The sequence below is a fragment of the Macrosteles quadrilineatus genome, unplaced genomic scaffold (genome assembly GCF_028750875.1).
Source record: "Macrosteles quadrilineatus isolate MER2022 unplaced genomic scaffold, UCM_ALF_1.0 Scaffold_2__2_contigs__length_208266976, whole genome shotgun sequence".
Lineage (NCBI taxonomy): Eukaryota > Metazoa > Arthropoda > Insecta > Hemiptera > Cicadellidae > Macrosteles > Macrosteles quadrilineatus.
This window is the reverse complement of record NW_026542595.1, coordinates 173,298,568-173,326,388: the sequence shown is the minus strand read 5'-3', so window position 1 is coordinate 173,326,388 and position 27,821 is coordinate 173,298,568. Positions and strand designations below refer to the sequence as shown.

Sequence of the window (27,821 nt, the reverse complement as noted above, 5' to 3'; positions counted from 1 at the left end):
TTTGGCCGTGTTTCTTAATGTAATAACCACATAATAAAATCAGTTAGTGCTAGGAAACTCCTGAAGAAAAATATTGGTACTCAGTAAAGCCATAGCTTAAATAGAACCTAGCATAGTCTAAGCAATGGCTTCAAAAGAATAATAAACGACACCTTACTTTTAGTCTTTAGGGGTGACCACGAAAAAATATGTAGTACAAATGTTTAGTGTGTGTTTTCAGATTATTTACGGTTATATTATTACGATCAAAACATTTTTGTTGCCATTGAAATTATGTTACACTATAGATGTTTATGTTTCATTTTTTCTATTCATTTAAACTATTATTATGCATTTTTATAACAAATTCCACCCCTTGTATCTGTTAATACGACATCAAGATCAGATGCTATGGTTAAAAAAGTGTAGTTATTTCAGTGTGGCTGGGTTTAGAGGTCGACTTATTCGACAGAATTAGTGATTGATATTTGCACATTTGGTGGTTCCATGGTTCCATCAACTACGTCCATTTAGATTGTAAACTGTCCCATGTCCATGTACATATATTAATATCTTGGTAACTAAATGTCATACGTACTTCTAAATTGTTTGTCATAAATAATGGGAAACAACAGAACACGTGATGGACAAAGAAAAAAACATGAACTAATTTTTATATCCCTTCACCCGACTGTTATCCTCATGGTCCAACCACGAACTCTTTTAAAAGTTAACACGTTTAATGTAAATGAAATAAACACATACTACAGATATATCCCACATATTTTTTACGGGGTGACCACATTCTGGACTCAGGGATAGTCATGGAAAGCCATGGGGAAAAAATCAGAACATTGGGACATAAGCAAAAAGTTTTGGAAATCCTTCCCATATACTATAAAAGTATATAGGAAGGAAAAAAGAAAGTGGAGAGAGAACTTGGCCAGCTATGGGGACGGAGGAGGGTGGGTTTTCTGTTTTCCCTCCTTATTTTGAATACCATATTTTTGCAAAATGTATTACTCCATTGTTATCTGTTAAAACATATTTCAGTATTTTCTGTGAAATAACTTGAATAGGCAGTATTATTCGTGTGTGTTATATTATAATTGTCTAGTAAAGTTCGTGAGTCATGGAAATCACCACCATCACCTATCGTCATGGTAAATGGGTAATAGATAGTCATAGAAATTAATGAACAATTTTCTGTGGAAACCCTGTTTTTATGGTAACGTGTATTTTAAGAGTATAACTGACGTAAGTCATTCCTCAGCATGCATATTAAACAATACGACATTTGATCGCAAAACGTTAAGTTACCATGGTCCGGTGAGTAGTCTCCAGCAGTTGACCATGTTGTCGACCACCGCAGTGGTGATTCCCACAGAGGCTTCGAGGAGCGATCACGTCGATAAATTGTGGCGATGTATCTAACACCTTCGCCTCGTACTATAAAGTGGGAACAGAGACCACACATAAGGGATTTCCTGGAACACCCTGTGTTTTGGGCTCAAGGTGCCGCCACCGCCTTGGTACAGGATTATAGGAGGCGATGGGCGGCGATGATGAAAGGTCGGGAGGTGAACATAAGTAATCAATAGAAGTCAATAGAATAAGTAATCCTTGAAGACGGTAATTTAGTATTCGTAAATTCACTACTGCTGATATTAATAATTTTCAGTAAACATAAAATTGTTGAGTTAAAAAGGTAGTGTGATATTCAAATTTTGACTACTAAGTACAGACTGCTAACTCCTATGTTTAAAGCAGTTTAAAATGTCGAATATCTGCATCTGCCATCTGTCACTGTTGGATCAGCCAACCAAGTGACTCCTTTCGCCCTATATACCGGAACACCAATTGAAATACAAATTATGCCTTCTGCATCTAAATGTTTTATAGATAGAATAACCCCATCCTAAGACACACCTTCATATTCTAAGAACATTTTGGACGTCATAGTACAATCGTAAAATTTTTCCTATAAAATACATACCATGGTATAGAGCACTATCTCAAGGTTAACGCCATTATTAACATGTGTTCGACATCTGTGTAGGCCTATCCAGCCGTAGAGGTGAAAAAGCTTCAATGATAATACAGTGCTCTCTCACAAATCAACATTATGAGCTTGCGCTTGCGTCGGCCATTTTACTTCAGAAATAATAATTTAAAAGTTGTAAAGCTATCAAAATAATGTGTACCTTAAAATTATATTTTATGCATAGTTATTGTATCTAGGAATTTTGCCACACCACTAAGAACATAATACTACTCCACGTTCTAATATGAGTTTTTGTGACGGGTTTGCCGTTTTCGTGCTCCTAAGTTATTTAACAATCCTCCTAAAAACATGTTTAAGCTATTTCTAAAATATTTATGAATAAATTGAAGCTCTGGCTATTTATTATTATTACTAGAGGTCGTCCGGTGGACGAAAACTCGACCTAAAATATGTATTGTGCAAGCTTCTCTATTTTCACCCCACGCTATAAATAAAACATGTGATTGGAATTTCTTCCATTTGTTTTGATTTTCTGTTATCGTTGTTATTTCGTCACCAGCATGGCAACCCATAAGGCTCTTGTTCATTTTATTTTTAATTCAAAACTCGTTTTCTGTGCTTATTTTGATTTATAAAGGGTTTCTGCACATCTACAGGAAAATATCTTTCTAACAGCATGCGTAGATTTACCCTGCGATACACACAAGCTGAGAGAAAACAAGGTTTTAACATGCTTGCCTATTAATATATAGATTTTTTACAACTATGTAGTTTTTCTAGTTTTTGAATAGTAGTTACTGTAATTTTTAAATCTTGTTATGTTACTTTTTTCTGTACTGCAGTTCATTTTTACAATATATCATACTTTAGAAATATCTTATGTCAATTTGTGACAAACCGGTTTATTCAAGTTTCTTTAGAAATTTGCCATTGTTAACTTTATTCTATTTATAGTTAGCGCAAGTTTATACTTGCGGTTAAGTTAAGTTCTTGTTTAGTTAAGTAGAGGTTAACTGTAAGAAAGGACCATTAGGTCTAAGTTCGCCTCTAAAGAGGGATTTTCATTCATTCGTTCTTCTTACTTTTGATCTTCAGCATGACTTTAAGAATGGTACCTCAACACCATCCAAATAAGTTATCAGTTTATGTTTGTGCTATTATAAAATGGTACTTGTTTTTTATTGAAACTTGGTCAGGTTTCAATTGTTGGTCAGGTTTACAACTTGGTCAGGTTTCGACCCAAATGCAAATTTCCAGTCTGCGCATTTGGCGCACACAGCGACACTGTCCCCTCCATCTGTGATAAATTTAACAAATACTTTGCTTCCGTCGGATCCCAGCTAGCCGGGGCTTTGCAGCCTGTTGGTCGTGTCGAAATAGAGGATGCTGATTTTGCTGTGAACTCCCAGTTCTCACTGCAACCAATTACCCATCAAGATTTACTAGACGTGGTCACCAAAATCAGAGGAAACTCGGCACCTGGGTATGATGACATTTCCTCTAAACTGATAAAGCATAATCTAGACGTCTTACACCAACCCTTATTTCACATTGTAAATTTAAGTATATCAACTAATACTTTTCCAAATCCTTACAAAATCGCCAAAGTAATCCCGATCTATAAATCAGGCCCAAAGAATGTGATATCAAATTTCAGACCTATTTCTTTACTTAGTGCGGTATCCAAGATAATTGAAAAATGTGTCAAGCAACAGTTGTATAGATACCTCGAGGAAAATAATATCATTGACAACGCACAGTTTGGGTTCAGAGCTAACGTAAGCACTACCCATGCCTTATTTAATATCTCAAAACATATTTATGAAAAAATTGATGATAAAAAACGTGTGCTTGTAACCTTTTAGCGAATTTCCCTATAGGGAAGTAGCTATTACCGTAGGTCTCATGGTAAGACTTAGGCCCGGGACCGATTTACTTTTTCATTTTAATGTCCCCAGAGGCCAAAAACACCATTCGTTCAAATTTTTATATATGTATATATATATATATATATATATATATATATATATATATATATATGTGTGTCCGTGAACACGATAACTTGAGTAATTTTTATCCGATTTTGATGAAATTTGGTTTGAAGGTGTAAGGCGGGATAAACTTGAATGAGTTCGCGATCCAGCATGATCGGACCATGGGAACAGGGTTTTATGGGGGATTTTATGGGGTAAAAATTGGTTTTTCTCACTTTTTACCCTCAAAACACAAAATTATCCAATTTTTCTCTAAACCTTCTTAAAGAGCTTAAAAAAACAAATAATTCAGTATATCAAAGTGTTTTTGTACGGTTATTGGTTACGGAGAAAACTAAAAAAATGGTAAATTTAAAATTCCCATGTTATTCTTATGGAGAATATTGTAAAATGTTGTAGTTTGCTTGTTTATGGATATATTTTGATCAAACTTGGCAAATTTATTTATTTTATAGTAAGCTATCAATATTTTACTAAAAACACACTACTTTATTATTTTCCTTGTAGCAGCAAACCTAGGTACTCGTTAAACCTAATGTTATTTAAATAGATCAATTGAAAATCAATTCGGCCAAATGGAAATTCGCTTAGACGGCAGGATTGCTGCGGCGGGGGTATTTAGACTTGGCAAAAGCATTCGATTCTATTGATAGGCATAAATTAATCACAAAACTGCAGTTGATAGGCGTTGACAACCCATCACTTGACTGGTTCCGCAGCTATTTGACTGGTCGATCACAGTTCGTTACTATCAATGGCGAAAATAGTGATATCACTAACATTGACTATGGTGTCGTCCAAGGAAGTAACCTAGGCCCTCTTCTCTTTTTAATATATATCAATAACATTACTAAATTAAGAGTCAATGGTAAATTGTTTCTTTTTGCTGACGACACAGCGGTAGTGTCCTCGGGTAATACGTGGGATGATGTCTACCATCAAGCTGCATCTGACTTACTTAAAATAAAAAATTGGCTGGATCATAACACATTGACATTGAATGTATCAAAAACCAAGTGCATGCCAGTTTTCTTATCTCGAACTCGTGACCCTGGCCCTAGAAAACTCTATCTTCATTCATGTGGCGATCTGTGGTCTAATACCTGCGGATGTGACACAGTCGATCGTGTGGACCAATACAAGTACCTTGGGGTGATCATTGATCAAATGATGACATGGTCTCCTCATATTATCTATGTAAAGCAAAGATTGAGGAAACTGGTCTACGCCTTTTATCAACTAAGCCGTGTGTTAACGGTTGATCACTGCAGATATGTTTACTATGCATACGTGCAGTCTGTGCTGCAGTATGGCATACTGGCGTGGGGCGGTGTATCTGCTGCCACATTGGCTCCTCTTCACGTAACCCAGAAAACCTTAATCAAAATTATTCTTAAAAGGCCAAAACATTATTCAACAAGTTTACTTTTTTCCGAATTCCCAGTTTTAAATATTAGACAATTGTTTATCAAAACACTATTACTTTTCATTAAGAACAACAAGGAAATTATTTTTTCTAACTTACAACACAGTTATCACACTAGACACAGGCATAACTTTGGATACCGCACTCCACAACTAGCATATAGTTCCTTGAAAAATAACGTGTTTTACATAGCTCACATCCTTTATCGCAACTTGCCGCCCAACATAACTGATGCTGAATCAGGCAGTGTCGCTGTGTATAAAAGCAAGGTCTGTGAGTGGCTGATGACTGTGGGAAGAGAGGCTGCAGAGGCTTTAATTCGCTCGCCTTACATTTAAATTAATCTCTGACATCAAACGCCGCCATAATAGCTATCAAAATAAATTTTTCTTCATAGATTAATATTTTTATTGTTGCTTAAGGCTGTTTATTGTTAATTAATTCTAGTATACAATATATTTATATAGCATATATATACATTTATTAAAAGCTCCTGATACGTATTAAGTACAGATGTACACATTATTTATAAACAGTGTGCACATTTTTTTGACCTATTAACTTATTTCCTGCTGGTAAGAGCTCTTCCCTCGAGCACGGACTTGCAGTCCATTCGGGGGAATACTATTCTTACCCTGATAATGTATTCCTGTATTTATATATGTGAATAAAGTGATTTTTGATTTGATTTGATTTAGGTATTGCATACAAACTACAACTATTTGACTATTTCTACGCCAACTCCTTAGTAGGCTTAATGGCAAAGATTATTCATTTTGTCTAAGTTTCTCATCAATTATTTGGGTTTCCCTCCAAATTACAGTATGACCTCTTGCCACAAGATCACCTGGTTCAAAATTGATTGCGAAAGACGCCCAGCCTTGTGATTTTTGGCGCCTGAGCTCCGCCGCCGCCGCTCACTTCCGTTTGAGTCACGTGTCCTTCGGCGAGCTCTCCCATTGGCTGAGCAGGTCCTTGCCTCCTAGCTTACCATTGGTCCACAGATTAGCACTAGAAACTTTCTAACTTGTTCTTCTTGACATTTCAAGCCTTTTTACTGTCAGCCATTTTGTTTCCAGGTGCGGGCCAATTTTTTGCACATAAAACTTATGATTAAAGATGGGTTGTTAGGAGGACTTTGAGTAGGTTAAAATGTAATATATCATACGAATGGTAGGTCATTACTAGTTTAACTTAATTAGTCAATGGCTAAATCATATTACTCAATAGATAGCCCCTATTCCAGTACACTAAACATTACCCAATATCATTAATTTGATCTTTGATGAGGTGTAAACGAAAATATGGCTACCATCTAGAGCACCTTCTTATAAGCACTTTTTAAGTATAATCTACATAACTTAAAAATCTTAAGTCATAAATGGAGGATATTATAAGTTTTTGATACTAGAAAAATGTTCACGTTATTTATTAACAGATTGTTAAGCGGGCATATATTAAAAACTGCCAATATACAACTCCTTTCTTGATGACATGGAATTTTGATTTTTCTCGATTGACAAGAAGTTCATAACATTTGAAAAAATAACCGCTAGCCGGTAAAGATCTTAAATTCTATTTTTACACAATAACTTGTTAGGACCCGTCGTTTGAATCAACAAATTATTTTTATAGTAAAGAATACCTTATGTTATAATTGTACTTGGCTACCTGTGTGCTTAAAAAGCATTTTCCCTCCTCTCCCTAAAAGATGTTATTATTGTGACAATCTAAAAAAAATCATGTGGACAGATTGTGATTTATAAAACTTGTTTGAGTGAATAGATTCTTAGTGCATGAGCTAAATTTCTTCAGTTGGGGTGGCAATTATCTTTAAATACCAGCATTTCGTTTTACGAACGTATAAGTTGCAATATAATTACAATTAGTTTGTCGCCCTATAAATGTGAGTTAAGAAACGAATGAATACCTTACTTTATCCAATTATAAAATCAAGCAACCATCAATAATAAAAGATAGCCACTTACTTTTAAATCTCTACAAGTACATAAACAGTCTTTTGGATACTGAAGATAAGTAATCTTGCTGCTACGATTTTTAATATGAAAAAGACCTTTCCAAAGCTTTGGTATGAATATATTGTTATTGTTTAAAACATTGCATGCAAATCTTTGGTTGTGCTTTGGTTCTTTTATTATTATTTAAATTTTTTTATTACAAAGCAACGTAATACAAAAGGCAAACATGTTACAATATTATGTCGGACGTATTACTTCTGTTCGATCCATACAAATGTATACAGAGATACTGTAAAGCAAATATCCAAATCCGGTTATTGATATAATTGAACGAATCAAACTCTGGAAGAATCAGAATTTTTGTATTGTCAGGTACAGGGCAAAAGTCACTAAAACTAAATAAATTAAGATCAGACCCATTAAAATGAAGATATAAACTTCAAGAGTTATACGATTTACAAGTTCAATTTAAAAACGAAGACACACTGTAGAATGCCTCATCAACCAAACATTCCCTCAAACCATGCTTAAATTTGTTTAAATAATTTTTGCTCTCGATTGTTTGAGGAAGGGGAAGAAACAGACACACATGGAGAATGACTGGTTTTTATGAAAATTGGTACGAGATAGTGGAATGGGTAGGTCGAATTTTCACTATTAAAGCTGTGGTGAGATGATTGACGAATTTGAAACTTTGTTAATTTTTAAAAGAAAGGTAGAGATTAAAAAATAACAATGTCTAGGTAGGTCAGCATACTTTTTCTACGAAAAACGGATCTACAATACTCAAAACTATATTATTTTTAGATTGAAGATTAATCTGACGGCTGTTTTTGCAGTTTGAAAAGGAATTCTTGGTTCGAGAATAACTAAACTAAGAAGGAAAGCACTAGAAACTATAGGAAATTAAAATTCACGTATCTATTTTATACAATGATTATCAGCCTTAAAAATACTCATAATTTCTTATAAAATGCACGGACAAAACATTTAAATGAAGCGTATTTTGTAAGGTTTGTATAAATTTATACTAATAATATTATATTATACGTACAAATCTAGACATTTAATAGTTATGGAATTGGATCACTTATTGCCGTCGAATACTGTAAAATAACTTAAATAAATTATAAGTATACCATATTTAATCTTAGATTCTGTAGTGAACCTTGTAACGCAAAATCAAAATAATTGTTTCAATCCTCTCCTTATTATATTCGTAAATTAACCCTCAAATTGATATGGCTTAAAATCAAAAGTGTGCTCTATCTGTTTGGCGCGAGGTAATGCAACGATTTTGTCATTGTAGACTTTATTGTTTACTACTACACATTACGTACAAATACATTTTACACAGTCTGCCAACAGTTTTGTACATTTTGTAGCCATTACACCATTGAAAGAACAATCAATACTTCTATTGTTACGATTTTTCATTAGAGCTCAAACAATGGTACGGTATATTTATTCAGATGCTACGTTACTTCTGAATACGTTTATAAGTCAAGATACAAGATCGTTATAAGACAATTTTAAGTTAATAAGTTGATAAAAGTACAAAAAGTGAATACTAAAGGTCTTCAAATCAAATAATTTCGCTAATAAGCCACCGATCAATGCAATTAAGGCATAAAATATATATATAAAAAAAAACATGAAGAAAATAAGAGTATAAAGATCAAAATTATGATTGCGATTTCAACGTCGACGTGGATTAGAGTTCCTAAAGATGGTTTAATTATAATTTAAAACTTTAACTAAATACTGCATAGTGGATAATAGTTTGGTAAAATATTATTTATTACATATTAGGTTTAATTTTTAGGATAATTTGTATTTTAACCTGGATAAAATAGTTAAGCCATTTCTATTCAAAAATATTCTTAATACGTTACAAGAAATGTAAGAAGATGATTAATCCTACCAGATTCTTGCGTGGATTGAAAACAACGTGACGACTACATTGCAAAAAGGTGAAGGTGACACATCAAAAAAGCCAAAGAACCATTACCATACAAGCTTTCTCTTAACACGAAAACATCGGCCGAGTTTTCTCACGAATCAAAGTCGTACTAAACAATGGAATTCCAAAAATAAACACATGATTAAAATCTCATAACAAATGCGAAAAAAACTAAAAAAACACGGTAAAAACACAAGGAGCGGAGTAAGACCGAACTGAGAGGTTCCAGTGAGCTTATGAATGAACCAGCTGGTCTGTCCATATATATCCTGCAAGCGACAGTCATCGGTGAATCAGGGATCGTGGAAACGGAAGTCACTGAAGTCGGGGAAGCGGATGTTGCCTGTGGTTATCCCGGGGAAGGTTGGAACAAAGTAGTCCTTAGCTGTGGTAGAAGTTACGAATTTCCACTATCCACGATGTTTATACGATTATAACTATACACGTTGTATAGTTGCCGTTGCACTTGAAGTAGTAGATACTGTTCTCACTGAAATACAGAAACTCTGTATCCATCATAGAAAAATGGGGCGGGCATTAATTGCGCCAACTGATAGTCGGGTATTCCTGAATTGCACCAACTACTCCTGAGAGCCACCAAAAACGTCCAATAACTGCGCCAAGGGGCGGCCCTCCTTGAGTGAATAATTGAGTAGGTTAGGTTAAGTTAGGCTAGGTTAGGTTAGGTTAGGTTAGGATGGATTAGGATGGAACGTAAACAAAGACATGGACATTCCTTCTGCCGGCAACTCACCCTACCTGGCTTGGGCTTGGTGCAACTAAGGAACGTTTTTTGATAACTCTCTTCTTCTTCTTCTTCTCCCAGCGCAAGAACTTAATTTTTCAAGTTACCTTAAAAAGCCTTAGTTCTTTTAGAGGTTCCTTTCTAGTCCTATATTGCGCTACGGATTGTGGCAATCATAAGAAAACTAGACTAAACTGAACGAAAACAAAATACTTGATGTTGAACGAACGTGCGGACTTTACCTGGTAAATACCACGGACTCGAACGCCACATCCTTAAGTACTCGTATTTTAAATATCTCTAATTTTGTATGGTAAAATTTTATAAGAGTAAATTTTGTAAATATTTTAGTTTTAACCACACAATCCATCCGAGAAACTTCGGCCAGAGATCAAGTCAACAAGTATCAAGTAAGTAAAGATATTCATGCATGGAAGCTGGAATATCTTCATCTTGTAATGTTAGTCGAACCCGAGTGGTTCGTCTTCTGGAATGTCTGGAATCCGAAGCGTACAGAGGTAGAAAGTGAGTAGCGAACAAGGAGAATGACTCATAATCATGTACTAAGGAGCCGTCGCGGATATGATGAGGATAAAGGAATATTTTGGTGAGCGTATTTAGTGTAGTTTTCTAGGGGGATTTTACCAATATGATTTTAAATGTTTACACTACAATTTGTTGAAATAGGGCTTGGTACCCGAAACAGGTAATTTAAAGATAATAAATATTTCCCATCTTTGTGTGTAGAGCACTTTGGTCGGTCAGTATTCAATATTAGTCAAAATTATTCAATCAGTCAATATCATTCCTGAAATATTCAAACCAACACAATGTCTCCAGATAATAATACAATTTTTTTAATGGTATAAGGTTAGAAGCTGGGGTGTTATATTGCTTGCCTGGTCGTTAAAGTTGGCTGGTTCAATCCTGACAAAAGTAAGTAACATTTTGATGTAAAAATTTAAAATAAAAACTTCACCAATATTTTCAGAATTTTTAATTTCATGAGGCCTTTTGCCAGCTATGCTGGCATCATCAGACACATCTCAAAACTTTGCGATGATGCCAGCATAGCTGGCGAAAGGCCTCATGAAATTCAAAATTCTGAGAATATTGTTCAAGTTTTTATTTCAAATTTATATTCATTCCAATATTACCAGTTCTACTTGAAGATAAGAAACATTTTGATGGTTCGAAACTGGACTCAATTGTCCTTGATCATTGGGCTTTTTAAATGGTCCTGGCTGATGAAACAGCTGATCTTAGTCAGTAATAAAGCTACGCAAGGCTTATAACCCCACACTCATCCTTCACCCTTCACTCATAATAAAGTTAAAAAAGCTCCTCTAAGTGGCGACCTCATCTAAATTTATAACATAATGTAATACTGTAACATATTTGGATGTCTGTTAAAAATTTCTAAAAAGTCGTTAAAAATTACAACGGTACCGTAAGTAAATACAAAACAAAACGTGATACAACTTCATATTTGTGTTATTATAGTATTTTGTTCTAGTAGATTTCCCCGGAAAGTCTAACAATCGACGATGAATGATTCGGGACTACAAGTTCCAACTCATTAAATCCTGAAAGTAAGAGTGGAATTTTCACAGGTCCTCTTTGGAATGTAGCTCCAGGATCCAATCATATGAAGAGCTTCAGCCTTTTACGAGGTAAGATAGTCAAAAGCACGACAACACTAAATTAGCCCGTAAACGAGGCGATACAACGATTGGGTGGCGGCAATAAAGTAGTCGGGAGGACACTTCCCGCCAAAACATCAGCTGTTCCCACCAAAACCACATCGCTGACAGCTGACTCATCGCATCGCGTCTACCTTCATACTGTACTGCACAACTAGGGGGCGATTACTGTAGACAGTGTAGACAGTGTAGGAAAGCCAGCGTCGGATGCTAAAAAGCCACCGGATGCTTGATTTTGTGCATCTCAGCCAGGATGCTGAAAATAGAGCAGGCGGTCGCTTTTTGCCTCCCGTGATGCACAAAACCGGTTGTGGGACTTTGATTCAAATGTGGGGCATTATACCATAGATTAAAGGAGTATACAGTGTATACTCCTTTAATCTATGATTATACTAGGCAGCTAGTAAACAAAAAAAAGCTCCTTCGGAAGGCTTGGTTCAAGATGAACCGGGCCCTGAGCTCAATACTGAAAACCAAAGTAGACCTAAAACGAAACAAAAAGAACAATAGTTGAAGAAGAAAAAGAAAGAGGAAGAGTTGTAACATGTTCTAGCATCACAACACAAATCACGGCATTTTGGCTCGAATTTGTATGCTAGCTTGAAGTATTCATAGAAATACTTAAAAGTAATTAGTATTTATTTTATAAATGATTGACTGTTAGTTGTAAAGCTTTTATACAAGTAATGTAAGTAAGTTTATTTTGTATGACTAGAACATCTGTAAAATATAACATCAAAACATGGAACGGACTGACTGGTAAATAGCCCTACACGTTTTATAGTTTTACAACATCGTGTCATCTTATTTCTCCATTCCATACACAAATGTAAGGTTTCACAAAAATTATCTCTTGATTTGTATAAACCATGCATTATCTGCTGATTCTCCGTAGCAAACTTTCAACACATAATCAATTCACATCAATAACCAAATATGTAACAATCACGCAAATTTGATACGATAATTTCACTCCCCGTGATTTTCAAACCCCATAATTTAGTTTCCACCACTGCTACCTCTGAGTCACGGGTCCATCGTCCATTCCATAGCTCACAGTAGGCCTGGGGGTGCTCTCATGGCGCATGGGAAGGTTCGACCTAGATAATTACCTTGCCTCGAGCCGCACCGTTTAGGATCCTCGATTAATTTACATACAGATCACAATTCAGAGGCATTCTTTTCCCGGAATTCTAATTACTAAACACACGGTTGCCCGTCAAAGTTAAATTACACACCCGATAGTGCACTGGAGATAATTTAGACATAAGGTCTTTGCGTAATTGTCTGGAATGCGAGTGTGGGATTCTTGGGAAGCGTGTGAATTTTGATTGGGTGTTCAAGATATTGATCTAAATGTGTTGAGGGCTTATTTATAAGAAGGAAATAGATAAAAGCTTTTAGTCAAAACACCATTGTTGGTCAACAGTGGGCACCTTAGTAGTATTTTTTAATTGTGATTCTTAATGGCTCTAATTTGTTTAAACCAACAACAGCTAGAAATATCTTAAAATGAACGGTATCAACAATCTGACACATACTTTCTCCCATTAGCTTTTCAACAACCTTTATCATGGGTAAGCGACGAAAGTAACTATGATATTTAATAGGTAAAATCACAAAAGTTTCATTAACTTTTGAACCGTAATTTTAACAGGAATGAAGGGATGCACTATTTTGTTTAGAATTATAAGGACCATAACAGAAGAACTTCAATCAGAATCTTTTTTTTTCAAAAATACGATTTTCTCTTATTTTATGGTGATTTTGAATGGGAAAATAACATAATTTACACTAACTTTTGAACCGTAATTTTTACAGAAATGGGAGTTGTACAATTTTGTTCAGAATTTAAAGGGCTACAACATACTAAATTTAAGGAAACATATTTTTACAGAAAAATAGTTATTTGTGTAACTAGTGGTGAAAGTGGCACTTTGCTGCACACGAGAGCAATGTTTACGCACGAGCCGCGGAATGATCTCGAGTGCAGCAAAGGCCTTTTTCACTCGTGTTACACATTATATTTTTCCTACAGTCACTATAAAACATAAATAATTAGTCTTTCAAACACTATACAACACGTTTTTAGGTTCAGCTAGCAACACAATTACACAAATGGTGCCCTGGAGAAAGTAGTACCCGTGGTCCGTATCACTCCGCTATTTTTCCTCGGCAAGAAATGTGCTCCGTCTTTTGAGAATATAGTTCCGTATGTTTTTGTAATTTGAAGTGGTTTCCGCGCCTAAAAAAAATGCTTTAAAGGTATTTTCTTGTTTATTAAGAACGTAGGAATGTTTTAAAAACGTTTAAAAGAAAAGTCCAGAAAGTTCAGAAATACCAAAACTATAAACACGAAATGACAGGTTAAATCGTAGTTATAATAGTCAATCAGCTGTTCATAGTATTATTATCTTTAAGTGTTGCCAACCTATTTCCAAGCGTACACGGATTACGTGCATAATAAAACCACGCTGTTTTGTGTTGTTTGGTTGGAATCCTGATGTGCGGCAAAGTATAAACCGTGCGGCAAAGTATAAACCGTGCGGCAAAGTATAAACCGTACGGCAAAGTATAAATATGCAGCAATTAGCAGCTTTCTGTACTATAAACAGTACAGGGAAGCCAACTTTGTCGGGTGACTGTAGGAAAAAAATATTATTTGGTACAATATCTGAAGGCAGCAAACTTAAATTCCTTGCATTATTTAAACACAAAACTACATATAGGAGCATATTAGGATAATGTAGGCGATGACTTGATTTTCCATTGAACTTCTTGGTACCACAGATGTGATACATTCATAAGGCAACCGTCTTCCTTATCAAAATGAATTAGTTGTAACATGGAGAAGTAAGATCTTAACCAAACGTTAGTAAAATATTTTAAGTATTCAAAGTTAAGAAAACATGTGTTATTAGTCTGTCTTTAAACCTTGATCAAATATTCGCAAAGAGCCACCGTATCTGAAGCTTCTAGCTTCATCTGAAGTACTGTAAACAATTTGCCCTGAAAACAGAGCTGCGACGCAATTGCAACGTGGACAGTATTTTCACAATCTAGTGTTGTGCAAATCTGACGAGTCTAAAAAATCAGCCTATATAAAACTATATATTTTGGCGATGGAGACAAAAAAATTGAACCCCTAACAAATGATTAATTTAAGCTGTACATCATGTAAAATTTCTTGCCTAATGTTTATCACCCGCAAATACTAGAGAACACCCACCGCGCGAATCACACAGCGCCGTCACATAGTTCCCGCCGAAATCACGAATTAGGACAGTAATGCACTGGCTGCAAAGCCGACCTTGCCCAGAGGTCAGATGAATCATATGATTGTTGTGCGACTAATGTTGTACTGTATATCTACAACAATAGCTGGGCAATGTCTAAACTGCGAAAAACTTTGCATCTGAAATTGGGCAGCGAAGTTGTTTGAACTTATTTCAGTTATATATATTTTAGAACGCCACTGCATGAAACTAAGCATGATTAAATAATACTATTTTTGGGCTTCCTTGCACTGATTATAGCACGCCAAGTAGCTAATTGTTGCAATTACTAGCTTTTGCCGCACTCATTGTTTTTACCACGCTAATTTTTCTTGCCGCACTCCAGTATTCCAACCAAACAACACAAAATAGTGTGCTCTTTTTGGGTACTGTACTTAATACATGTAGCTTGAAACAAGTTGGCAACACTTAAGGATACACTACAACTACGATCAGCTGGTGTAGCGTTACCCATTTAGTTCAACCTTGGATTTAACCTAACCTAAAAAAATCTTGTAGAGTGTTTGAAAATAGGAATATTTTCACCCAAACATGAATAGTGGATGACTGTTTTACTTTACTGGATATAATCACCTGTTTCTATAGTCAGGACTATTTTATTAAAACACCAATGTTAAGTTCAACTAGGTCAAGTTTTGAACCATGAAAAAGCTAATATTACTTTTTAGAACTGAAGACCTTCTGACAGTTGATAAATAAATTTTACACCAACATTTTTATTTTAATATAATTCTGCAAAACTGTTGAACTATCATTTTGTTGGATGGCAAAGGCAGTGTTTCATTACATAAAGGCTTTATGTAACAAGGCCTGGTGTATAATTGCCGTCATATTAACACCATTAAATTACATAGCCTACCATGGCATTTTATTCACAGAGGTCTACATCTTAACTCAATTCAAAATTATATATCAAGCAATCTTTAGAAGAGAACCATCTAGTTACTGAACATTTTGTACTTTAAACATCAAAGTTGCAAACTATTTGAGAAGTATTCATGCACCTGAGCAAATCAAGTTGTTAATCTGTCAAGAAAATTGAGATTAACTGATCTAATTTGACAGTGGTATCGCTTGCTAAATATTCAGTAATTTCTGTGCCCAACTCGTGAAAATGCGGCTGGTGAGTCTTACATTAAAAAACTTTTTAGGTTTGCTCTAAATTAAAATAACAGTTTTACTTATATTTGTAGCAATCTAAATAATGCTCACTAAAAATTATATTTTATGACTGCTGTAGTTCCATGAAATAATTATAAGTATGGGGACCAGTGGATCAGTAGGGTTTTTTACCATATATTTATTTTAGTTTAACTATATCTGCATTTATTATAGTCAAACTTGTGCCCATTTTATCAGTTGACACATCAGTACAGAATATTATTGCAATTTTAAAACAATTTTCCACCTTTATCATTATTTTTGGATTTGTTAATATTTTCTGTCAATCAATCAACCTCAGCAACTATATTTAATTGCGTAGTATTTTTAACCAGACAAAAGGGATGATTTTGAAGCAGGATTTGACAAATATGTTCTATCAAGTTACTGTCTGACAACGTGGCACCAAAGAAAGAAGTGATAGCACCAAGCCATTTTGTTCATGTATTTTGAAGTTTACCACAAAAGGAAAATATTAAACAAATATTTTAAATCTTTCTTTGAATAAACCATTTATACAGTTTTCCACAACATATTTAAAACATCTTTTCGTCACTTTGTAAAAGAATCCATCTTCGAACTGCTGAGGTTTACATAAATAAGTGATTTCCAATCTATAAAACTTGTTTTTGTTTGTCTAAAACATTACTTTTCCTACAGTCACCTGACAAAGTGGGCTTCCTTGCACTGATTATAGAACAGAAAGTTGCTAATTGCTGCATTTAGTTACTTTTGCAACATTCTTTTTACTTTTGCCGCACTCTAGTATTTTAACCAAACACAAAACAGCGTGCTTATATTAGGTATGTAATACGTGTCCGCTTGAAAATAAGTAAATGACACTTAAAAATACAACTACGATCAGTTGGTGCAGCGTTTCCCATTTCGTCCAACGCTTGGATTTAAGCTAACCTAAAAACGTGTTGTATAGTATTTGAAAGACTAATTATTTGTATGCTTTATAGTTACTGTAGGAAAAATATAACGTGTAACGCGAGTGCAAATTTACACAAATAACAATTCCTATCCCAAACAATCTTTTTCCGTCCTAAACCATAGCCGTCTCTAGTAATACCTAAACACATGCAGTTCCCTCTTAGTTCAACAGAACACTAATGTATGTATTTTTTATCACGATAAAAATTGTCAAAACATATGCATATAATGAAATAACTTACTTAAACCACCTAAATTTTGTGAAAAGAGTATAAACCATGCAATTATATTTTATTATTTAAAAACAAAAATCTTTGTGTGATTATTTGCATTGTGATTAAAAGTCCTTTACTACTTGTCATAAAAGTTCCATTCTGGGGCTCGATAGTTTTCGTCTCGTTCGTAAACCACTGTCTAGCCTCGAAATGGGTAACATTTGGGACTAATAGTGAAATATATTTCACTACTGTTCCATGCTATTCAATACCGAACGAAAAGAAAACTTTAAGACCTACTGCTTTACTTTTTTGTTTTGATGTCCCCAGAGGCCAAGGACATGATTATTTTGATACAAACATGTAAACCTACAATTATCATAACAAGTTTGTAAACCAGCATGATCTGACTCTGGGCACGTTGGGTTAGTAAGGGGTGTGGAGGGTATGAGGTTTGGTTTATGCGTTTTTAATTTGTTATGTTACCTACAATGTGAGGAGGTTATGTTTGATTCGAGATACAGTACATTGTTGTTTGTTAATTGTCAATGCAGGCTATGCATAAAGTATCCACAAAGGATCTAAATTATAAAGAATAGACTAAAAAGGTAATTTAAACACAAGGTAAATAATTGTAATCCTTTGTTTACAATTATTTACAGGAATTTAGCTTTTTTTTCGTTTATCTTATATGTCAAATCGTGGAAAGGTTTTTATTTGAAGATTCTGAATCAAGCAATTCAAATTTTCATCTGCCCTATTATTGTATTTATAACTACTATAGTGTCCCTGTTGCTCGAACTCGAGCATTTGATAAGTATTACAGGTGTTATTTTAAAACGAATTAACAGTCATAGTTTCTGATGACTTTAAAAGATTCGACTCAAAGGTTATGGAAATACTCAAGATGTAAATAACAGATTATATCAATTCATCCAGCCTCTCTAGCTTTTTTCCATTGTAATATTTACACCAACCCAAATTCAAATAGTAAATATTTCATTTCAACCAAGTCAGTAAATGTTTGTAGCAAACTGTTAAATTAGCAAACTTATTGACTGTTTACAATTAACATATGTTCTTCTTCTCACTTTTAATTTCTGACAACAGCTGGAGTTTCATAACAATATTTGTTTCCCATGTTAATCTTGTGGAGAAATACAAAACTTTAAAGGGCCCCAGGGCCTCACTCTCTAATTATTTCCATAAAAAGAAAGTTTCCTGCACAACTTCACGATACGCTCTTTCCAATGACACCAAAAACATGTCAATCGGTTCAGTAGTTTCGGAGGAGTAATTGTCACAAAAAACCTGCTTGCGTATTAAATAAGTACTAGTTGCTCTGCCCGTGCTTCGCTACGGGGTGAGAATGCAGAAAAGAATAATTTGGTTTTACATTAAGATACAATAATATACTATAAGAAACAGTTACAACACACTTAACAGGAAACATGTAGGCAAAGGCTCTCGTGCTTAATGATTATTTAAATGAAGATCTCTTAATGTATTACAGTACTATCATTTTATATAATGTATAGTATTTAAAATGTATGCAAAAGTATAATTCATTGACCACATGGCACTAAGAAACAATTCTCCTTGTAAACAAATTAAATTAAATAGCAGAACAGCATTTCTGACAACAGCTGGAGTTTCATAACAATGTTTGTTTCCCATGTTAATCTTATGGAGAAATACGAAATTTTAAGGGGTCCCAGGGCCTCACTCTCTAATTATTTCCCTAAAAAGAAAGTTTCCTGCACAACTTCACGTTACGCTCTTTCCAATGACACCAAAAACATGTCAATCGGTTTAGTAGTTTAGGAGGAGTAATTGTCACAAAAAACCTGCTTGCGTATTAAATAAGTATAGACTAGTGTCCCTGTTGCTTGAATCCGAGCAATTGCTAAGTATTACCATTGACTATAATATACAGTGTGTAAATTAAGTATGGAAACAAATCTGTATTTTTAAAACCGAAATAGATAGAAATATTCTATTTGTGGCAATAATAGTTAACAAAGATTCCGCAATTTTTCACATGAAAAATATTTTTTTACCCCCCTAACAGGGTAGGTGGTAGGGGGTGACTTATTTTTTTCAAATAGCAACCCCTATTGAGTGACCCCTCATTTTGAAGGGTTTGTCAAAAGAAACACAATGACGCAAATCCGAGGTGAATATCTCACTCCTAGCTAACATGGCGGATATTCCAGAATGGGCTTTTTTTTACAAAAATTAAATTTTTCATTACCCACCATTTAGGCTAGGGGCGAAATATCTACCTCGGGTTTGCGTCATTCTTTTTCTTTTAACGAACCCTTCAAAATGAGGGGTCACTCAATAGGGGTTGTTGTTGAAAAAAATAAGTCACTCCCACCCCCTACCCTGTTAAAGGGGTTGAAAAAATATTGTTAATTAAAAAAATTGCAGAACCTATGTCAACAATCAATTCCACAAACAGAATATTTCTATCTATTTCGGTTTTAAAAATACAGATTTCTTTCCATTATTTGTGAAATTGGTGCTTTTCACGTACAATAAATCAAATTTTGGAATATTCGCCATTTGGGCTAGGAGTGAGATATTTACCTCGGATTTGCGTCATTGTGTTTCTTTTGACAAACCCTTCAAAATGAGGGGTCACTCAATAGGGGTTGCTATTTGAAAAAAATAAGTCACCCCCTACCACCTACCCTGTTAGGGGGGTAAAAAAATATTTTTCATGTGAAAAATTGCGGAATCTTTGTTAACTATTATTGCCACAAATAGAATATTTCTATCTATTTCGGTTTTAAAAATACAGATTTGTTTCCATACTTAATTTACACACTGTATAGTCAATGGTATTACAGGCATTATTTTAAAACGAATTTCAACCAAGTCAACAAATGATTGTAGCAAACTGTTAAATTAGCAAACTTATTGACTGTTTAACATGCTCATCTTCTCACTTTTGATTTCTGACAACAGCTGGAGTTTCATAAAAATTTTTGTTACCAATGTTAATCTTATGGAGAAACACGAAACTTTAAAGGGCTCCAGGGCCTCACTCTCTCATTATTTCCCTAAAAAGAAAGTTTCCTGCACAACTTCAAGTTGCGCTCTTTCCAATGACACCAAACACATGTAGATCGGTTCAGTAGTTTCGGAGGAGTAATTGTCACAAAAACCTGCTTGCATATTAAATAAGTATAGATAGATTTTGATGATTCTTCTGTTGAAAGCAAGGTAATTGAGATAGAAATGTCAAAGCCATACATTTAATTTTGGGTTTCTGTTTTTTAAATTTAATTTTCATTTAAAAAGAATCTACAACCTGGAAGTAACATTTTAAGCTTGTTTAAGTGTAATATTATTTAGTTTATCTAACTGATAATTTTCTTTCTGCATAAATTCACTGAAATCTTTACATTTAAAGGTGTTAACAAAATACGGTTATACTAAATGTAGTTTATTCCTACTGTAAAGGATCATTGCATTTCCACGACATGCCCAATGCTATATTACCCAAAATGTTTCATGTTATCACATTTTATTTGAAAATTGAATCTGTGTGAAAAGTTTTAACTGATGTTATAAACATTTTTGTCGGCAAATCATCGCTTAGCTGTTTACTTTAAAAGTAATTTACATTTTGATGATAGTTTGTTTTAATTGTTGTCTGTCAGTAAACTATAATGTTGATTGAAATCGAAAATTAAAGTCGGTAAAATCGATAAAACTTTTGAAGTCCAAAATCAGCTTTCAGATAAACCAAAATCAATTTATAACATACCATTAACTATGGTATGGTTTATGAGGTAACATAAAACATAAACAAAAAATTAAATTATATTAAATGAAAATCCTTCTTCATTGAGGCGAACTTACCTCTAAACATGGTAACTTAAAAAAATGTCCATGTTACTGTTATGGAGAATAAGTAAACTGTTGTAGTTTGTTTGTTTATGGATAAATTTTGATCGAGTTTGATATAGTAATTTCATCTTAAAGCTATTAAAATTTCTCTACAAATAATCTTTATTATTGTTCCTGTCAGCAGCGAACCTAACCCCTCAATCTCTTAATGTTAGGGATGTAAATCTGATATATTTAAGAAAATTTATTAATAAAACCACAATTAGGCAAGAGGAAATTCGCTTAGTCTTTAGGATTGCTGCAACGGAATACTATTATTCTGGAACCTCTTTTCAGTACTGCCTCCTTCAGTGGACTAATCAAATGGTATTCTAGGTGAATTATGACTATGAGGGTATTTGTATCATGGCTGCCTTCATATTTTTTAATTAGCATTTCTGAGTGTTGGTTTTTTATTGTGCGTTGCTTTTTTAGTTAATGACAAAAAATTGAATCATCAGTGTCTGATTGAATCCTGAGTGAGTTGACTATGTTGTTGCTTAGGACAGGTGAACTGTTGTGCTATTAATCTATGCTTTGCTTTTTGCATAGCTAAAACCTATAGGCAATGTTTTGTAGAAAATTTATTGTATACCGTATGTTTTGTACCTATTGAATGGAACACACTATAGGCTATGATTTTTTTCTTATTTTCATATGATTTGTTATAAATTAATGTTCACACTGTTTCTTTTCCAGCATTTCTATGTACATGTTTAGTGTGTATGCAGTCTCAATCTGTAATATATTTCTTTATAGGCTCTTATCTTGCTGATGGGGGCGCTAGTAATGCTGGGAGGGGTAGAGAGTCGCAAAAAAGATTTGGATGACTTAAAGGATGACCTTAAGGATGCTGCTGATGATTTTCGTCGTGATTTAACAAAAACCTCAAGAAAAGTAAAAAACTCTATAGACGACAATATAGGAGATCCTCTTAAGGGAAAAATCAAAGCAACGAAAAAAGTGTGGGAAGGTAAAACAGAAGAAACATCAACATTGGCTAAGAAAAAGACGAATCAACTAAGGCATGATTTTGTAAACTCTGATACTGGCAAGGATTTTGACAAAGCCAAAAGACAAACAAAAAGAACGGTGAAATCTTGGAAAAACTGGGTAGTAAACCTATTCAACAATATATGGAAACTAATCAAGGGGGAGAAGAAGTGATACAGGCCTACAAAGAGGATTGGATGTCCACCTGTAATTTGGAAGTTGTTAATAAAGTCTTTACTCATAACAGTATTTACTTATGAGGGTGCAGCTGGTCTGGTGGGTCGAGAGCGGGGCTTCTGTCACTGAGTCGTGTGTTTGAATCCCGACAATCACTAATGGAAAATTGCCAAATACCTTCTTTTGTCACAGGATGGTTCTGAACACACCCAATTGGTCCAAGAGAACCTTTTTTTTTAAAAAAAAGCCATCAAATGACTATTATTTATCTAAGGAAACCCGTTGTTTGCCACTGTACCTTCCTAGAATTCAATAGTGTTTAGATATGCAACTTAACAATACACAAGCCTTGATAGGTGAATCATACACTTTTTTTTTAAATCAGCTGGCCCCTGTCACTACCTGATGGTGATACAGCAAAGCTTGAACCAAGTGTTAGTAAAACATATTTTAGAGGTTATTAAGACCAAAGTCACAACTAAGGCAAGTCACAAAGGGTAAAAAATGCAGTTTAAACCACAAAATTTAAAATTAATAAATACAGTTTATATTTTCATTTAGTTCCAGTTAACCACTATGCTTTTCAGACTTTAAAGTAGTATGCATTTCATGATTACTTACCAAACACGTTCAGGAGATATGCAAAAAAATCTTTGAAAGTCATAAATGATTATGCTATTGTAATTTCTTTCAACTCACAATCTTAATGAATTCCGTGCAGGACAGAAATGTTTTCATAAATGTTTGATTTACAAGAGGAGCTGCTTTTGCATACAGGATAATTTTGATCTTCTATTAGTACAGCACCTATAGGGGGTTGAGTATGCACTGAAAGTGTAACGCATTTTGACTTTTGATTGTTGTTGGGGGCACATTGGAGATGACCAAAAGCAATGTTGCCACCCTCCCAGCAGGTGCACAACTTAGGGGGGGAGGGGGGAAAGTACGGGGGGCGCGCTCTAAAGAAGCGCTCATAACTCGCGAACTAGACTCGATAGAAACATGCTATAAACGCCATTCAATTACAAATATTATTCTAAAAAAAATGTTATTAGAGAAAAACTCGTATCTGCTATACAAATTCAGTAATTAAACATTTTGAATTAGTTTATTGAATTTAAACTCAAAATAACGTCTAATTAATAATAATAAAACCTTCAAATAACAAATAGTATTGTGTTATTGTGTATTGTGGGTTTTATACACTAAAAATCAACATCACATAGTATTTATTTGACAATATGACAAGGTTATACGAGGTTTACTGCACGGTGACGCCGCCGCCGCCACGTGGCGGAGATCACACGACAATCGGCGACGATCAGTGTAGTTGTTAAAAAGTTATATGTTTAATTTATTATTTTATTTTAAAATATAAACTTTACGCTAAATAAGGTAAAACAACAAATATACAACAAAATACATACAATAATACGTATATTATACAATACAACAAAAATCAAATTACTGTACATACTTGAAAAAACTAAATATCTATAAAAATAAAAAGGTAGGCCTATTGTCAAATTGTATGGTACTGCTTACTTTTTCAAGTGCAATTCCTTATTATGTAATTTGTACACTTCGTTAACGTTGTAAACAAGATTTTATAAACTGTCATGTTCGATTTCATCTTTGTCTTCCATGTATGACACAGGTTTTTTCGGGTTTTTGCAATTTCCGTAGCATTTGCAATAGGAGCAGCAAGAAGAGTGGCCGGAAAAGCAGCTGCAAGTTGCCTTGGAACAGTTTTTGCATTTGCATGGTTGAAGTAACGCAGTAGGAGTAGGAGTCAGTTCCATAAGTAGAGGGCGTAATTTTCCAGAGCTATCTTTGAAAAATCCGTACTTTGATAAATCTAAAGGCTCAATTTCAGCAATTAAAGAATTTTCCCAATAGTATAATTGAGCACTGCACCGTAACAGATGTAATTTGTAACTGTCCGATGTACAAGACATTTTGCTTATGTCCTTGACGGCAGATGGGTTTGTGGTGATTTGGATGTAGCGACTTTCATTACAAGTTTGACCTTTTCTTCTCAATAACTTCAAATACAATGCTTCTAATCTTTTCACACTGTCATCCAGTAGTGGGCGTTGGTTTAGAAGTTGCAAAATGCCACAGGTTTCTTCTGGGTGGTTTTTGGAATACTTGAAGGCTGAAGTTTTTGTAGCTATTTTGCTTGTTGTGTCGCATCCTGTCAAGCAATGTAGAGCTGGCAAAACCTCACAAAGTCTATTGCCTAAAACCTCTGCTGCTTTGTGGCAACTTAAACTTCTTTTTTTAGCTCCTACGTCAACAGTTAGCCACAAACCTTGACAACCAATTTGTTTAAAACTATCCCAAAATCGTATGCCTAACACAAACACATCAGTGTCAGGACTATGAATAAGAACATTTTTCTTATTCATAGTCAGCTTCAGTAAATTGTCGATTCATTACACAAAAACTTATCCATCTCAAAAGATTTGTTTTTTACTTCTTCTCTTAATTCTTCTACTTTAATGACTGTTTCCGAGATGCTTCGGATTTTTTCTACTAATTCTTGTTGTTTCATATTACTATTGAATACCATAGAGGATATGGATTTATCACAGGGATGTGAAAACATCAACGTTTCACCATAATGGTTTATTAACAATCGTTTTGTAACCCGTCTATGGCTGAGCTGTCACCTTGAAAAAGCTGACACAACCTTTGAGTCAAATACGACACCTCGAAACCCTTGCTTTTAAGTTCGTCATTTATTTCTAATACTAACAATTGAAAAGCATCATTTAATAATGAGTCGTCATCCATCTCTTCTTTAGGCAGCTAATTTTTTACCCTAAAATATTCTATTAAACAAAGTCTGTGGTACAAAACATCTGCCGCAAAAACATCGTTTTCATCTGCACAAGTGCTTAGCCTTACGAATAGGCCTACACTATCCTGTCTTTCTTTACATAGCTTTAACAATTTTTTGGCAGGTTCTGGTTCACAAAACCTGAAGGTTTTCTTCACTCCTTTTTTAGAGTTGTTTTGACAAAAAGTACATTTTTGAAAGTCGCTTTTCGGTACACTACTGCGGGTTGGCAAAGAAGATGTTGGAGATGGGGATGCATTATCAACATTTTCGGCAGGTATATCTGTAAAAGTCGCCTCAAAACGCCTTTCACACCTAACAACATGTTGTTCACTTATGTAAGACGCATAACAATTCCTATGCCATTTACATGAGTTTGCTATTTCTTTATTATCTAGAATAACTTTAATGCTATCCCGTCTACGCACACTACATTCTTTAATCTTTGTTAATGAAGTTTCTTTAGGATTAGCAACAAAACAAATGTCATTTTTATCTTGGCAAAACAAACATAGTGCTACATCAAAGTCTTTTTTCTTTTTAGATATATTCAAATCAAAAGCCATGTCTGATTAATCTTTCTTAGCAAAACGAAAAAGTCTTATAATATCTCAAACGAATAATATTGGTAATAGAATGCCGTTTATAGCATGTTTCTATCGAGTCTAGTTCGCGAGTTATGAGCGATTCTTTAGAGCGCGCCCCCCGTACTTTCCCCCCTCCCCACTAAGTTGTTCACCTGCTGAGAGGGCGACAACATCGGTTTTGGTCATCCCAGCAGTCCATAGTACAATGATCAGCAAAGATATTTGGTTACTCTTCCTTAAAACACTCACAAATTAATCCTTATTCTGTTAAAAAAATATCCAAATATCTCGTAATTCTATGTTTTAGTTTATAACTCGTTTATTAGTCAAGATACGACTTCGGACCTAATGACCTTTATTGTTAACCACATTTTTTAGATTAAAACGACGTTTTAACCGATGTTCTATCTTTTACCATTTTGGAGATATCTGCGTTTTAACGCATAGCGCCCCTCGCCATGTTTGCCCCCCTCCCCCTAGGTTGTGCACCTGCTGGGAGGGCGGCAACATCGCTTTTGGTCATCTCCAATGTGCCCCCAACAACAATCAAAAGTCAAAATGCGTTACACTTTCAGTGCATACTCAACCCCCTATAGGTGCCGGACTATATATAATTCTGCAGATTTTGAATATTTTAGTAGCATGCATTTCATTATTGCTTACTAACCAAACACGTACAGGAGATATATAAAAATCTTTGAAAGTCATAAATGATTATGCTATTGTAATTTCTTTCAACTCAATCTTAACGAATTCCGTGCAGGACAGAAATGTTTTCATAAATGTTTGGTTTACAAGAGGAGTTACTTTTGCAGGCAGGATAATTTTGATATTCTATATAATTCTGTAGAACATTTTGCACTACAGTAGTAGTAGTTTGAAATCTTTCCCATACCAGATGCCAAGAACATTATACCTCAGTTAAGTTAATTTTGTGAAAACTAGTTGACATTGTAATTTTATTCTGAAATTTCGTGCATCTAATGCTTTTTCAGCGGAGCACAGAGAAGTAAGTAAGAGAGGATACATTTGTTGGTACACTTAAGTGGTGTCTAGCACCAGTGGTGTCTAGGGCAATGTCCAACCTCCCCCTCTGCTCTTCTTCCCTCTTCCTCGCCAACACGTACACGCTCATACGAGACGTAGGAATTGGCTAACTCAGGAACTCGCTAACTCGGTCGTATGTCGGAACTGGCTAACTCTGGAACTGGCTAACCGTCTCAGTCAGGAATTGGCTAACTCCGGAACCCGCTAACTCGATTTTGTCTCGCGGCGGAATTCGCTAACTCTGGAAGTCGCTAACCCGGCCGCGCCCACTGCTCGGAGCGTTGCCAACCTTGTACGACAAAATAATCGTACACTGCCGTATTTCAAAATGTCAGTGTCAATGAGGATACAGTAAATGTTATTGTTTTTTGTTATCAATTCCACTTTTAACAGATAACTAGCCCAAAATAATTCAAAGACAATTAAAAAATCATGAAAAAGTGTTTTTTTTATTAAACTGTACAATGGCCAGTTAAATTTATATGATTGCGATCTTAAATATAAATGCCATCAGTACAAAAGAAAATAATAGAATATGAAAAATATTGAAAATTCAGTTTAATTGGTACTAAATAATTAGACCCCTACGAAATTAAGCTAAAATACACGCAAGTTCTCAAACACAGAAAAGAGTGAAAATTTAAAAACGTACGTTTTCATGTCCCTGGCCTTTTACTTCATAGATACTGGATTTGTAGTTTATTATTATGTGTTTTAATATTTTTTGGGACGGGGGCAACATGTTACACACATTTATTTGGTTTTAAATAGGTTCTAGGTATTTTTTTCGTATTTTTAAAGTCTTGAAATTCACGACCATGACGTGTCCCTAGGGTACATTTTCCAACTTTCACCCTGTTTTTAGACTAA

The 27,821-nt window shown here is 34.6% G+C and overlaps 2 protein-coding genes across 3 annotated transcripts in view; one reads left to right on the top strand and one right to left on the bottom strand.

Annotated features, from left to right (window-relative positions):
* LOC128984680 (trafficking protein particle complex subunit 4) overlaps window positions 1-27,821 on the bottom strand; it is a 66,108-nt gene that overhangs the window by 961 nt on the left and 37,326 nt on the right. The gene's annotated exons all lie outside the window — the stretch shown is intronic.
* Window positions 15,940-27,821, top strand: part of LOC128984681 (uncharacterized) — a 28,123-nt gene continuing 16,241 nt past the window's right edge. Inside the window, exons 1-2 of one of the 2 annotated variants that reach the window (XM_054404020.1) lie at window positions 15,945-16,213; window positions 22,062-22,544. In XM_054404020.1, coding sequence (XP_054259995.1) covers window positions 16,205-16,213; window positions 22,062-22,469 — 417 coding nt within the window. In that variant the 5' untranslated portion in view covers window positions 15,945-16,204 and the 3' untranslated portion in view covers window positions 22,470-22,544. Of the gene's footprint in view, window positions 16,214-22,061; window positions 22,545-27,821 lie in introns of those variants that run through there. The other variant, XM_054404021.1, reaches the window with a different exon arrangement.